This window comes from Mercenaria mercenaria, chromosome 7 (assembly GCF_021730395.1).
Source record: "Mercenaria mercenaria strain notata chromosome 7, MADL_Memer_1, whole genome shotgun sequence".
Taxonomy (NCBI): domain Eukaryota; kingdom Metazoa; phylum Mollusca; class Bivalvia; order Venerida; family Veneridae; genus Mercenaria; species Mercenaria mercenaria.
Window position 1 is genome coordinate 6,637,259 of NC_069367.1, and position 14,074 is coordinate 6,651,332.

At 37.0% G+C, this 14,074-nt stretch overlaps 1 protein-coding gene across 5 annotated transcripts in view; it reads right to left on the reverse strand.

Moving 5' to 3' along the window:
- Window positions 1-14,074, reverse strand: part of LOC123554948 (myosin-VIIa-like) — a 67,867-nt gene that overhangs the window by 26,501 nt on the left and 27,292 nt on the right. For 4 of the 5 annotated variants that reach the window (XM_053547458.1, XM_053547459.1, XM_053547460.1 and 1 more), the window contains 12 exons: window positions 13,844-13,923; window positions 12,752-13,011; window positions 11,490-11,700; window positions 10,251-10,386; window positions 9,748-9,854; window positions 9,451-9,588; window positions 8,536-8,781; window positions 7,381-7,560; window positions 6,609-6,827; window positions 3,486-3,593; window positions 1,256-1,387; window positions 778-849 (listed from right to left, as the gene is read on the reverse strand). In XM_053547458.1, coding sequence (XP_053403433.1) covers window positions 778-849; window positions 1,256-1,387; window positions 3,486-3,593; window positions 6,609-6,827; window positions 7,381-7,560; window positions 8,536-8,781; window positions 9,451-9,588; window positions 9,748-9,854; window positions 10,251-10,386; window positions 11,490-11,700; window positions 12,752-13,011; window positions 13,844-13,923 — 1,889 coding nt within the window. Of the gene's footprint in view, window positions 1-242; window positions 258-777; window positions 850-1,255; window positions 1,388-3,485; window positions 3,594-6,608; window positions 6,828-7,380; window positions 7,561-8,535; window positions 8,782-9,450; window positions 9,589-9,747; window positions 9,855-10,250; window positions 10,387-11,489; window positions 11,701-12,751; window positions 13,012-13,843; window positions 13,924-14,074 lie in introns of all 5 variants that reach the window. The other variant, XM_053547457.1, reaches the window with a different exon arrangement.

Genomic DNA, 14,074 nt, shown 5'->3' on the forward strand with positions numbered 1-14,074 from the left:
AACAGATTTCCTAACAAAGCTTTGCTTTGATTGGTCAGTCTAAACAGATTTCCTAACAAAGCTTTGCTTTGATTGGTCAGTCATAACAGATTTCCTAATAAAGCCTTGTTTTGATTGGTCAATCCAAACAGATTTCACAACATTGGTCAATTTTTCATTGGGCAATTCAGAGAGATTTCCAAAACAACACTCTGGTTTCATTGGCCACATTAAAGAGATTTCTCAACAAAGCTTTGTTTTACCTTGCTATTCAGATCCTAGGTAAATTCAATATAAATCAAAAAGATTCAGTTTTAATTTCAACATACTGCAAATTAAAATGAAATATACTGGTAAATGATTATTCATAATGTTATCAATAAATAATTTACCACTTTTATATTTGACACTGTACGTACTTCCTCTTTAACATTATCACTTTGATTCCTTACTACTTAAGCTCAAGTCAAGGTGCACATTATACTTGGGTGTGCATTATACAAGGATATTTACGGTATATAATTATGTAAAATGTCGTTTTATGACAATATTTTGAAAATCAAGTCAAATTTCATTTATTCCTGAATGCTCAAAAAGAGAAAACATTGGCAAAAATGGCCATAAAATACTATGAAAAATTCATGCTACATATTATGAATTACTATTCTACCAAAACTATATTTCTCAGAAGGCCATATATGTATGTCAAACAAAACCTACTTCACACGCAAAACTGCAAAAAGCCTGTAAATGTACAAAACTTACACAAAAGATGTTTTAGGGTATATGAATACTTACAGCAAAAGCCGACGGTCCTTCCCCTCCATATCCCTCGGTTCCCTCGCCAATAAATCCAAATATGTCATCAACCTATAATTTTACACAAAACATCATTTTTTAATTATTGTTAAAAATTCTTTTCTATTTGCAACAATGTTAATATGAAAATTGTAATTTCCCATAGACTCCCATATGAAAACATGCGTGAGGTCCAATTTTTTCAAATCAATATGTAATGGCAGGAAGTTAACCTAATCAGTGTTCTTCAATTCTGTACCAGTAATATCCTGTTCTCCACAAGTTACTACCAACTTCTCCACATATTTCAGAGGTGGAGGTCGAAACAACTTCAGATTTTATTGTGAAATGAATCAGATACCAGGCAAATCATATTTAATTTTACCATCTTCAAACACCTGCATGCTTAAAATTAGTCCTTAACGTAAAGAACAAAGCATAAATTTAATTCTTTATTTTATTGGAAGGTATGTCTCACCACTTGGGAGTCAGTCACAGGTTCGTTCCTACGTCTCTCCGTGATCTCAATCTGTTCCACCTTCATCTTAGCCTGCTCACGTTGTATTCTCTCTGTTTCTTCTGCCTCTCGTTCAATATCAGCAAGTCTTACCTGATGAATAAACAATATAAACAATATTTAAATGAGCCAAGCCAAATGAGCCACGCCATGAGAAAACCAACATAGTTGGTTTGCGACCAGCATGGATCCAGACCAGCCTGTGCATCGGCGCAGTCTGGTCAGGATCCATGCTATTCGCTATTAGTTTCTCTAATTCCATTAGGCTTTGAAAGCGAACAGCATGGATCCTGACGAGACTGCGCGGATGCGCAGGCTGGTGTTGACCCATGCTGGTCGCAAAGCCACTATGTTGGTTTTCCCATGGCACGGTTCATTTAAACTGTGACATCCTACGAGGTAATTATACAGTCCAACTTTGTTCACTCGAACCCAGATAATTCGAACACCACCCATCACTCAAACTCATAGTCAGGTCATCAGAAAATCCCTTCAAATTATATACTGTTTGATAGCTCGAACTACCAATAACTCAAACAAATTTTACCGGTCCTATCAAGTTCGAGCTTACGAAGTTTGACTGTTATTATACCGTAAAACACTGCTTCCTAAAGCATAGATGGCTCATGCATCAACGCTGCCTCGAGAAATTCCTGTTCTCCCTGGCTATTTTCCTTATATTTTTCATGTCCAGATTGCTAGAAACCCCTGGATAAATCCTACATTTTAATTCCCCTTCCCCTTGTGACCTCCTATGACTGGTGATTGTACTGTAATGGTTTACTTATCAAGGTGCTACGACACCACTGTGGTAGAACTGAATATCTTGTACACTGATGCTGGTAAATAAATCAAATATGCCTGCTGCTGTTTTAATATTTTATCTGTAGTAGATCAGTTATTTCTAATAAATATGTCTAGAACTTATTGTCCTACTTAAGCAGTTTCAAACATGTTAGAGCCAAAAAGCTCTTTAAAAGAATTGTTTGTATCTATGTATTGGTTTCTAAGAACCATAGTTTATATAAGGATTAGTATTGTAGTTTAGTATCTAACTGTAAACATTCGTTTCTTCAACAACATACTGTAACAGGGTCAATTTGTAACGTAAAGGTTAAAAATATACAAGTCTGTGATCTCTCAGAAATATACCAAGCTGATATAATCTCTCAGAAATATACCAACCTGATGTAATCTCTCAGAAATATACCAAGCTGATGCAATATCTCAGAAAAATACCAAGCTGATGCAATATCTCGGAAATATACCAACCTGATACAATCTCTCAGAAATATACCAACCTGATGTAATCTCTCAAAAATATACCAACCTGATGTAATCTCTCAGAAATATACCAACCTGATGTAATCTCTTAGAAATATACCAACCTGATGTAATCTCTCAGAACTAGAGCTATCACTGAAGGTGATGAATGTACACCCCCCCCCAAAGCATGCACTGACACATTACATTGCAATTTGGTACTGATCACTTGTGTTAAGTTTCATTAAATTGTGTCAAGGGGAAGAGGAAAGTTGGTGCGCACAAGATTGCATATGCAGACTGTATGTATATAGTACATTAACAAAAAACAAAGTCCCATAACTCTGCAGAATTTTTTTCTGAAAGAACCTAACAGGCACAATGCACAACTAGGGTTACTACGGATCACTTGTGTGAAGTTTCATTCAATTGTGTGCATGGGTTCAGGAGATTAGATGCGCACAAGATTGCATATACAGACTCTATGTATATAGTATAGTAACAAAAAACAAAGTCCCATGCACAACTAGGGTTGGTACTGATCACTTGTGTGAAGTTTCATTAAATTGTGTCAAGGGGATGAGGAGAGTTGGTGCGCACAAGATTGTGTCTACAGACAGACGGACGGACATACAGACAACCTGAAACCATATACCCCACTTATAACTTTGTTGTGCGGGGTGGTACAAATATACCAACCTGATTCAATATCAGAAATATACCAACCTGGTGTAATCTCTCAGAAACAACCAACCTGATGTAATCTCTCAGAAATAAATTAACCTGAAATAATTTCTCAGAAAGATACCAGCTGGATTTAATCTGTTAGAAATATACCAACTAAATGTAATATCTCAGACATATACCAACATGATGTAATTTCTCAGAAATATACCAAGCTGATGTAGACTCTCAGAAATATACCAACCTGATGTAATCTCTCAGCCTCTTGTTTAGCTTTCTTCTCGTTCATCTTCTTTCTCAATTTTGCCTCCTCCTCTTGTCTGATACGCTCGGCCTCCATTCGTTTTTGATACTGGAAATAAATTTGGAGAATAATTTGTCTTCAACAAAGTCGTTGCTGCCATGAGAATGCTACTGCATGAAACAAGAAAATAGATAGGAATTCTAGATCAAACAATGCTAAACTAGAAAATGCTTTTGTAAAAAAGCGCATGTCTCCCCCAATGCAAAGTCCTATAGGCAAGAAGTTAATAGGGGTCAGGAGCGAAAGTCAAAGAGACACTGATGGTTGGCTGCAATATGGATCATTTACTTGGCATGTCCAGTCATCCCGCTAAATTTCAACACTCTTGGCCTAGTGGTTCTCAAGTCACTGTTCAGGCTCCTGTGACCTTGATCTTTGATCAAGTGACCTCAAAATAAATAGGGGTCATCTACTCTGCATGTCCAATCATCCTATTAAGTTTCAACATTGTAGGTCAAGTGGTTCTCAAGTTATTTCCAAAAAATGATTTTACATGAACAGGCCACTGTGACCTTGACCTTTAATAGACTGACCCCAAAATCAAAAGGGGTCATCTACTCTGCATGTTCAATCATCCTATGAAGTTTCAACATTCTGGGTCAAGTGGTTCTCAAGTTATTGATCGGAACTGGTTATCAATGTTCAGGCCCCTGTGACCTTGACCTTTAACGGAGTGACCCCAAAAACAATAGGGGTCATTTACTCTGCATGAACAATCATCCTATGAAGTTTCAACATTCTGGGTTGAGAGGTTCTCAAGTTATTGATCGGAAATGGTTTTCCATGTTCAGGCCCCTGTGGCCTTGACCTTTAACAGAGTGACCCTAAAATCGTTAGGGGTCATCTACTCTGCATGATCAATCATCCTATGAAGTTTCATCATTCTGGGTCAAGTGGTTCTCAAGTTACTGACCGGAAAAGGTTTTCAATGTTCAGGCCCCTGTGACCTTGACCTTTCACAGAGTGACCCCAAAATCGTTAGGGGTCATCTACTCTGCATGACCAATCATCCTATTAAGTTTCAACATTCTGGGTCAAGTGGTTCTCTAGTTATTGATCGGAAATGGTTTTCAATGTTCAGGCCCCTGTGACCTTGACCTTTGACGGAGTAACCCCAAAATCAATAGGGGTCATCTACTCTTCATTATCAATGATCGTATGAAGTTTCAACATTCTGGGTCAAGTGGTTCTCTAGTTATTGATCGGAAATGGTTTTCAATGTTCAGGCCCCTGTGACCTTGACCTTTGACGGAGTGACCCCAAAATCAATAGGGGTCATCTACTCTTCATGAGCAATCATCGTATGAAGTTTCAACATTCTGGGTCAAGTGGTTCTCTAGTTATTGATCGGAAATGGTTTTCAATGTTCAGGCCCCTGTGACCTTGACCTTTGACGGAGTAACCCCAAAATCAATAGGGGTCATCTACTCTTCATGGTCAATCATCGTATGAAGTTTCAACATTCTGGGTCATGTGGTTCTCTAGTTATTGATCGGAAATGGTTTTCAATGTTCAGGCCCTTTGACCTTGACCTTTGACGGAGTGACCCCAAAATCAATAGGGGTCATCTACTCTTCATGGTCAATCATCGCATGAAGTTTCAACATTCTGGGTCAAGTGGTTCTCTAGTTATTGATCGGAAATGGTTTTCAATGTTCAGGCCCCTGTGACCTTGACCTTTGACGGAGTGACCCCAAAAACAATAGGGGTCGTCTACTCCAGCAGCCCTACAACCCTATAAAGTTTGAAGGTTCTAGGTCAAATGGTTCTCCAGTTATTGCTCGGAAATGAAGTGTGACGTATGGACGGACGGACAGGGCAAAAACAGTATGTCTCCTGGGGGAGACATAACAACCAAACGATGATTTATATTGGTCAAAATGAAATTTTCCGCTGCCAAATGGTATCCTGCTGGTAAACAGTGTTACAACATTTGAACATTACATGTTGCTAGACATATTTCAGACACGAAAATTCAAGAAGTTCTTAAGATTCAAGTTAAAGAAACCTAATTCTTTTTTTGAGTCAAATTTTAACCATTCCCATTTGGGATAGTATACCAAACTGTAAAATTGTTACCAAGTAAGTATGAAATAAACTGTGTTAAACATTTACTCTATCACGATCTGATCTCTTTTTTTCCTTTTAAACAAAGATTTATTTGTTTGTTTTGGGTTTAACGCCATTTTTCAACAGTATTTCAGTCATGTAACGGCGGGCAGTTAACCTAACCAGTGTTCCTGGATTCTGTACCAGTACAAACCTGTTCTCTGTAAGTAACTGCCAACTTCCCCACATGAATCAGAGGTGGAGGACGAATGATTTCAGACACAATGTCTTTTATCAAATCATCACAGAGAACATACGCCCCGCCCGAGGATCGAACTCACGACCCCGCGATCCGTAGACCGACCCTCTCCCTATTGAGCTAAGCGGGCGGGTCTTTAGCCTTTAGCCTGCTGGCGGCAATTGTATCTGCCTTTGCGACCAGTGCAGACCAAGATCAGCCTGCACATCCGTGCAGGCTGATCATGGTCTGCACTGTTCGCTATTCAGTCAGTAAATTTTTAGTGAACACCCCTTCAAATAACAAATGGTATTGCCCAAATTGAATGAAGGACCAGTCCATTTTAGAAATTTAGCAGGCTAAGGGTTAAACAAAGAAGACTAAAACTGTTACATTATTATGCAACATAATAACTGTTTGTATGTCACAATTATCAAATCATAGCATCATTACAGTGTGCTGGGAAAACTCACAAAACAGGCTGGTATTTGGCTGATGTCATCAGGGATGTACATAGTTATCCTTGATATTGTGTTAGAATTGGAATACGTATCCCAATGATTTGCTCTTGAATAAAAGCAATGCCAGGATGCATATCCTTACACAAGTCATGATGTGCCCTCGTGAAGTAATTCCTTAGCATCTGAACTCCAAACAATGATTTTATTCATTGAAAAAATCACTGCTGGTGAGACATTATTTCTTAAATAACAATAATCAATTTCAGTCACATCTACATTATTAAGAGTATTCTATGCTACAATGAATGCACCAACCTCTATTCTTAGCCTCCTGAATTTCACCCTCTGTATCGCCGTCCGGATCTGTGCCTGTATCTTGATGACAGCGTACATTCTCTGCTGTGCCCACTTACGTACCAGGTAACCACGGCAAAAACGTTGTATGTTGATCACCAGACTTCGCTGAGCATTGAACTGAGCAGTCAAAATCCTTGACCTGGCGAGAGCTTGAAGGCGCATGTACCCTTGTCTCATCTAAAATGCAGAAACACACTGTGAAAATAACCTTAACAGACTTTATAAATTGTTTCAGAAAACTGCTTCATTCTCCATCTTACTCATAAGGGGAGCAGTGGTCCAGTGTTAAAGGTACCTGTCACACAACTTGGAGGTCAAGGATTCAAGTCTGGGTAATGACCATGGCTTCTTATATGACATCAGTACTGTATTTTTCTGGGAGCAGACTCACGAGTGTTTTAAATAAGCTTCAAGCTTCATCACAACAGAGGTAAAATAAATTAGCATACACTAAACTATACTGCTCACTAAAATGGTACGTTAGAAGACTTTTTGCATCTAATATTAACTAGAAGGAAATGAAACATTTCTGTCAAAGATGATCAACCCTTCAAGGTAAGAGTCTCACTCTGGAGATTTGCACTGAAAACATGGATAAACATACCCAACATTGACTTTTAAATATGTAATAACATTTAACTTTTACATTTATGTAATAACATTTAACTTGTACATTTATATCCAAGCAGCTCATCAACAATGGTTTTAAATAAATAACTTGTAAACTTACTGCTAAGAATTGTTTCCTAGCCATGTACGCCCTCCATCTAGACTGAATAGTGGTACAGCATCCGCGCATCCTAACAAACCTACGTCTGACATGCCACATACGTATGGTCTTCTGTATGATGGAGATCTTCTCTGACAACTTTATGTCACGCTGTTGCTCTAAAAATGCATCTTGGGCATCCTACAAAACATGGACACTTCTCAAATTTAAAGATGTTTTTTTTTTTTACTCTTTCGTAGGGTTTAACGTCACACCATTACAATAATATTATTATAGGTTATATGGCGACTTTCAAGTCTAGATGGTGAAAGAAGATCCCAGGTGCACTTATGTGCATTATTTTATCACAGGGTGGCACCTGGGTAGAACCACTGACCTTCCGTAAGCCAGCTTGATGGCTTCCTCACATGAAGAATTCAACGCCCCGAGTGAGGCTCGAACCCACATCAGTGAGAGGCAAGTGATTTGGAGTCAGCAACCTTAACCAACTTGTGATGGAGGACCCTAATTCAAAAACGTGCTTATTAATTGTGCTTATTCAATTTAATGCATGTACTAATAAATTTAATGCAATTAAACATGATTTTTAAAACAAAAGATTTCAAACAGTGGATAACTTGTCCTCAGCAAATTGGTAAGTTGCATCGCAGAGATGATAACAAAGACAAGGGTTTAAATATACAAACTAGTGAAATATTGTTCACAAGTCTTTGTCTTTGTTTACCATACTGATTTTATTTTTATTGTTATAGCATAAAACATAATAATAAAATCTGATCACTGCTGAATGCACTTCCCTTGACAAAACAGTAACTTCCAATCTCTGTTGCACAAATATGGGCTTCTCTAACAGATTTTCTTGCTTCAGCAAAAGATGTTTTTATTTGTTTTGTTTTTTTTAAGAATGTTACAATGACATAATTATAATGTAATTATAGGTCATACTTCTATTTAGACCTTCTAGCTTTTGTGGATGGAGTATGATCCCAAAGGTATCCCTCCAGGCATTGTTTCATCGGTGACAAGCACCTTGTTAGAACAACAGTATGGCGTACTAGTTTCTTATCCACATTGTAAGTAGCAAGTGATTCTAAGTGAGCGACCTTAACCACTTGGCCACGTTCTCTGTAATATATACAACTTATTGATTCATACCTTTAGGAAAACCTTTGTGTGTCCCATCTGATAATCGAGCCCTACCAAAACCTTCTGACAGATCTTCAATGAAGCTGCCCTACAGTCCTCCTTGTGGGCGGGGCCAATACCCGCAGCAAGGATACGATAGCGGTCGACAAAATCAAAGAAAGAATGTCTGATAGGATATCCAGCTCTACGAATTCTGATTGTTTCCATCATACCAGAGTATCTGAGCTGCTTGCAACATAGCTCCCTATCAAAATCCTGAAGAAAACAAAACAGTGCTCCCTGAAAACCTAATCTCATCTAGTAAATCTCTTTATCAAAACAGAGCTCTGTGAAACAGGGTCATATCGAAATCCAACTAAATCAATCAATCAAAATCCTACTTTAACTAATGACAAAATCCAAACACACAAATACACCATTTTCTCAACATATTTTTACTAAGCACATTTCTGTGTTGCAATTTTATAAAGATTTCTTTTTTACAATCTTCATAACATTACTGTCCTATACTTTTGAGGAGAAACCAAAAATGTCATGTATTTAAATGTCACACATTTTAATAATGTCACACACTTAAATAATGTCAAACGCATAAATACTGCCACATTTATATAATGTCACACATCAATATAATGTCACACACTCCCAATAATACCACACATACATAATGTCATGCACTTACACATTACACACTTTAATAATGTCATAAACATTAATAATGTCAAACACTTCTGTCATGCTACAGACTTCATCATGCGGCAGGAGAATAGTATGTGTCAGGCAGCCTTTTAGCTCAACTCATATAGTACTCACCTTGTAAGCTTAGGGTTCCAGGTTTGAGCCCTGGACTGACTGCACATTTTTCTCATCCTGTGACACTTAAAATACTTTCACACACTTTAATAATAACTGTTGACATGTTACCTGGGCTCTCTTGAACTCATTTGGTTTGATACACCTGACGAAGAATGGCTGACAAGCATTGAGGGTCTTCATAAGGGATTCAAGGGATTTCTTGAACTGGGCTCCCAAAGTAGGGGCTCTCTTTCTGGTATCTGAACCCTGTTATAAAACATGAAAATGATCTTTCAGAAAATGTATTTAAGTGCTGCATCATAACAGCAGTAAAATTATAAAAATAGCGATAACTTTATTATTTTTGAATAAAACATGTAAGTGTTACCACATAAAAGCATAAAAATACACTGAAAAAATGCGTACCATGTGTATATCTTGTTTGAAGAGATCAAGCAGGAACTTATTCCCAGTAGACTGTATCACTTGTAACAAATCACCAGAAAACGTGTCTCTGTTCTTCTCCAAAAATCCTGAAAAATTGTTAAGTGTCATTTTCGTAACTTGGTCGTAATATGCATGACTGTATCTGTCTTGATTTATAATGACTACAAATTAGTTTATCATAGTTTGAAGTACATTAAATATTGAAATTCTTCTTTTCTCCCGTATGTTGCCAACAAATTCAAAGTTGAATGAATGAATGAATGAGTTGGGTTTTATGACAAAAGTTGATAATATTAATTCTATTATAAATATATCAAGGTACAATGTACAAAATTTATGTAAGGTGAAAGAGCTGCTTTCTTAACGACAATTTTAAACATAAATGAATTTCTGTTGTTCCTACCCTGAAGTGATACTAAATGTGTTCTAAAATTGCGGCAGACCCTTTTACTTTCCTGTTCTTAAAAATCAGATAAAAATACCTTTGCTGTCATAGAATACAACACCAGCAAAATGGTTGAGACCAAACACTCTGTTGATGTCCGCCTTGGGTCTTAGATAATTCTTGTTGCTCTGGTGGGTCTGGTGAAGTTTGTTCAACAACGTCTGATCGGTACCCTGTAAACAACAATTTTCTTTGTCAGATTTTAACCCTTACCCTGCAAAATGTCTTTAATGAACTTGTCCATCTTTCAATGTGGTAACTGATACAGAAAGAAAACAAGAGGGCCATGAAGGCCCTGTATCATTGAGTTTTGTGTCTACCAAGAAAAGATACTCAGTTTCACTGAATGGCCAACAGTGCAGACCATAATCAGACAGCACAGGTGTGCAGGCAGATCATGATCTGCACTGGTTGCAAAGGCAGAATCACTTGCTGCCAGCATGCTAAATGTTAAGTTTAACATACACTGACAGGATTTATGTGATATGGCAACTTTTCAACTTTAATTATGAAAGGAAGACCCTAATCGACTCTTGCATCATTAAGAGACAGACAGTTAACTGTTTAGTAAAAGGCACTTTTCTTGCATATCAGACAGACTTTTCCCATGTTTAAACCAGTGCCTGATATAAACTTGTCTTACATCATGGGGTGTAAGATGACTCTTAACCCATTACTCCATGGATATGCGTTTAAACGTGCGACCAGTGTAGATCCAGATCAGCCTGCACATCCGTGCAGTCTGATCAGGATCTGCACTGTTTGCATTTCAGTCAGAAATTCTTAAATGAACTTAAAAGCGAACAGTGCAGATCCTGATCAGACTGCACGGATGTGCAGGCTGATCTGGATCTACACTGGTCGCACATGTGACTAAATGCCATGGAGTAATGGGTTAAACAGCTATTTATTAATAAAACTGTAAAATCATAAGCTACTATAATAAAATATTGCTTAAAAGAAAAGCATGTTTTATCTATTTCTTCTTAGTTTTGAAGAATACATTATGCAAGAAAAAGAATATTTCACTTGCTGTAGGTGCGGATGGAAATATCTGGCTCTTGGGTAACTGTTTTTGTGAAATAGTTACCCCTTGAGCCCAATATTATTACTGCAGTACTTTCATTTGCACCTTCAACCAGCAAAAGATTCTTGTAACCTTCCACATGACAGCTGGATAGCTTCCTCGCAATAACATTCAAACTGAAAATCTTTAGTCACAACAACCTGAAACAACCAATCAGAAAACATGTTACATTCTCCAATCAAATTTTACCTTTGGAAATTTGCTTTCCTCGTCCACCAATGAGATGATATTCATGGGTTTTAAACCAATGAGATCAAGGGCATCCTGGTTGTCAACAAACTCTATATGTTGCCAGCTGATACCTTCATTATCATACTCTTCCTGTTCCATCTTGAAAATGTGCTGGACAAAAAACTGCTGCAGATTCTCGTTGGCATAGTTGATACACAACTGCTCAAAACTGTAACATAAATAATGGAGTTACATAGTATAGAGAGAACAGATAATTGAATTAATGAAAAGAGTAAAAGATGGATAGATGGATGGATGGATGGATGGATGGATGGATGGATGGCAGCAAACATGTGACCTCTAGACTGGTTTTCATGTGCATTCCCTGCTTATCCCTGCAAGCCAGCTATAACTGAATGTACAAGTACAGACAAACTAACATTAACACATACTTAATAATTTATGCAAATGAAAACAAAAAAGGATAGGGTTAGGTATACAGATTGAAAATATAGCAACATAAATTATGCATGTTCTGAACAGATAATAATACATACTGACAAATTAATAAAATCAAACTAGGCTCGACAGACACATTAAGGACTAAACAATCAAACATGAATTGACAGGTGATTAAGAAACAAGTACACAGAACCTCATTATACACTGAAATCATTGATTTTCATGGTGGACTAATTTTCATGGATTTCATGGTTGAGTCAATCCAAGAAATTAAATCCCAACAAACAAGCAAAATACCCATTCATTATATCTTAAAAATTTATATCCATGAATTAATATCCCCAAGAAATGGCCATTTTGACCAAAACTAATGAAAAAAAATGTTGTGCCCAAAAAATAAAAAATTTGACATTAATTTTGTTGTGCATGCAGTTTAATGATGAATAATGACTCACAGATGAGCGAATCAATAATTACAAAGTAAAATGATACATCCTTTTCTGCTTTACCTGGTAGTATCAAAACTCTCAAACCCAAAGATACCTAGCACAACATTGGAGTTCTTGTTTAACTGTTAACATCAAAAATCTAAAACCCAGATATCTAGTAATGCAATTAAGTTATTGTTTACCTCTTAATATCAAAACTCTCAAATCCAAAGATATGTAGCACACCAAATGAAGTTTTTGCTTATCTGTTATTATTAAAACTCTCAAATACAAAGCTATACAGTACATTAATGATTTTGTTATTTACCTGCTAACATTAAAACTCTCAAATTCAAAGATATCTAGCACACCAATGAAATTCCTGTTTACCTGTTAATATCAAAACTCTCAAATCCAAAGATATCTAGCACACCAATGGAGCTTCGGAAATGTTTAGGATTGGTTTTTGGTTTGTAGATGGCTGTATTAATCTTCTCAACGATCCATACAAACATTCTACCGTAGATACCCTTCACAAAAGCGTCCCTGACATCCATGGATTGTACCACACTCATTGCACTAGTGACACTTTCTCCTCGTGTGACTATAGTTTTTGTGGTCAGTGCATCTATTAGATCTTGGGCATGCACCTGAAAATTACAATAATGGATAACTGATGTGTAACTCTATAGATTCAATTCATTTTCAATATCCTTTGGATAGCTGTTGAGTATCTAAGCTAAATTATAATTTTGACACTTTCAGCTTTCCATAGCAACAACATTTAAAGCCTCATTAATATTTGCTGTCATCATGTTAACAGGGCCTTGCCAAGCATATAATTCTGCCAATCGTTATGGCTTAAGCCAAGTTTCTGTCAGATTTCACCATATTACTTTTTGTGAACTGTTTAAATTAAAACCTTATTTGGAAATCAATGAAGAAACAAGAGCTGTCACTAATGGTAACAAATGCCCCCGCAGCACCTTGACCTTTGACCTGGTGACCTTGACCTTTGACCTGGTGACCCAAAGTCAGTAGGGGTCGTGTACTCAATAAGTACTATCAGCATGTGAAGTTTGAAGGTCCTGGGTTCAGTGGTTCACGAGTAAAGTGCCTTCATGCAAAAAGTTAACGTTGTGACGAACGAACTAACGAATGGACGGACAGTTGAAAACTAATATGCCTCCCTTTGGGGGCATAAAAATGGAATTAATTCTGTAGTGTATTGAATGAAAATCAAGTAACAGCTAGAGCTAGTGGTGTTACAATAGGATCAACATTTCTGCATTGGTTTCTCATATTTCTGCACCACATTTCTGCCATCAACAGATTGAAATTTCAAACTTGTACAGGTAATACTATAAATAATCCATATGTAAGTTATGTTTTTGTATGAATGCACCTTATTGAATGTACGAATAAATGTGTTGAAATTGCAACCTCTCTAACAATTAAGCAACTGCAGAGAAAACTACTAACCTCTAGTAGCGCGCACACTTTGTTGATATGAGAGATATCAGAAATTTCACTGGCATCATCAATGTTGTCCATCTCAATGGCTGCAAACAAACAGAAACAGTTGACTTTGAAGCTTATATCAAGAGTAAGTATTTGTTTTTTTATTATTGGTTCTTGGGTTTAAAGCCACATTGACATTTTCTGGGTAATATGGCAACTTTTCCCACTTTTAAATGATTGAGGGAGATCATA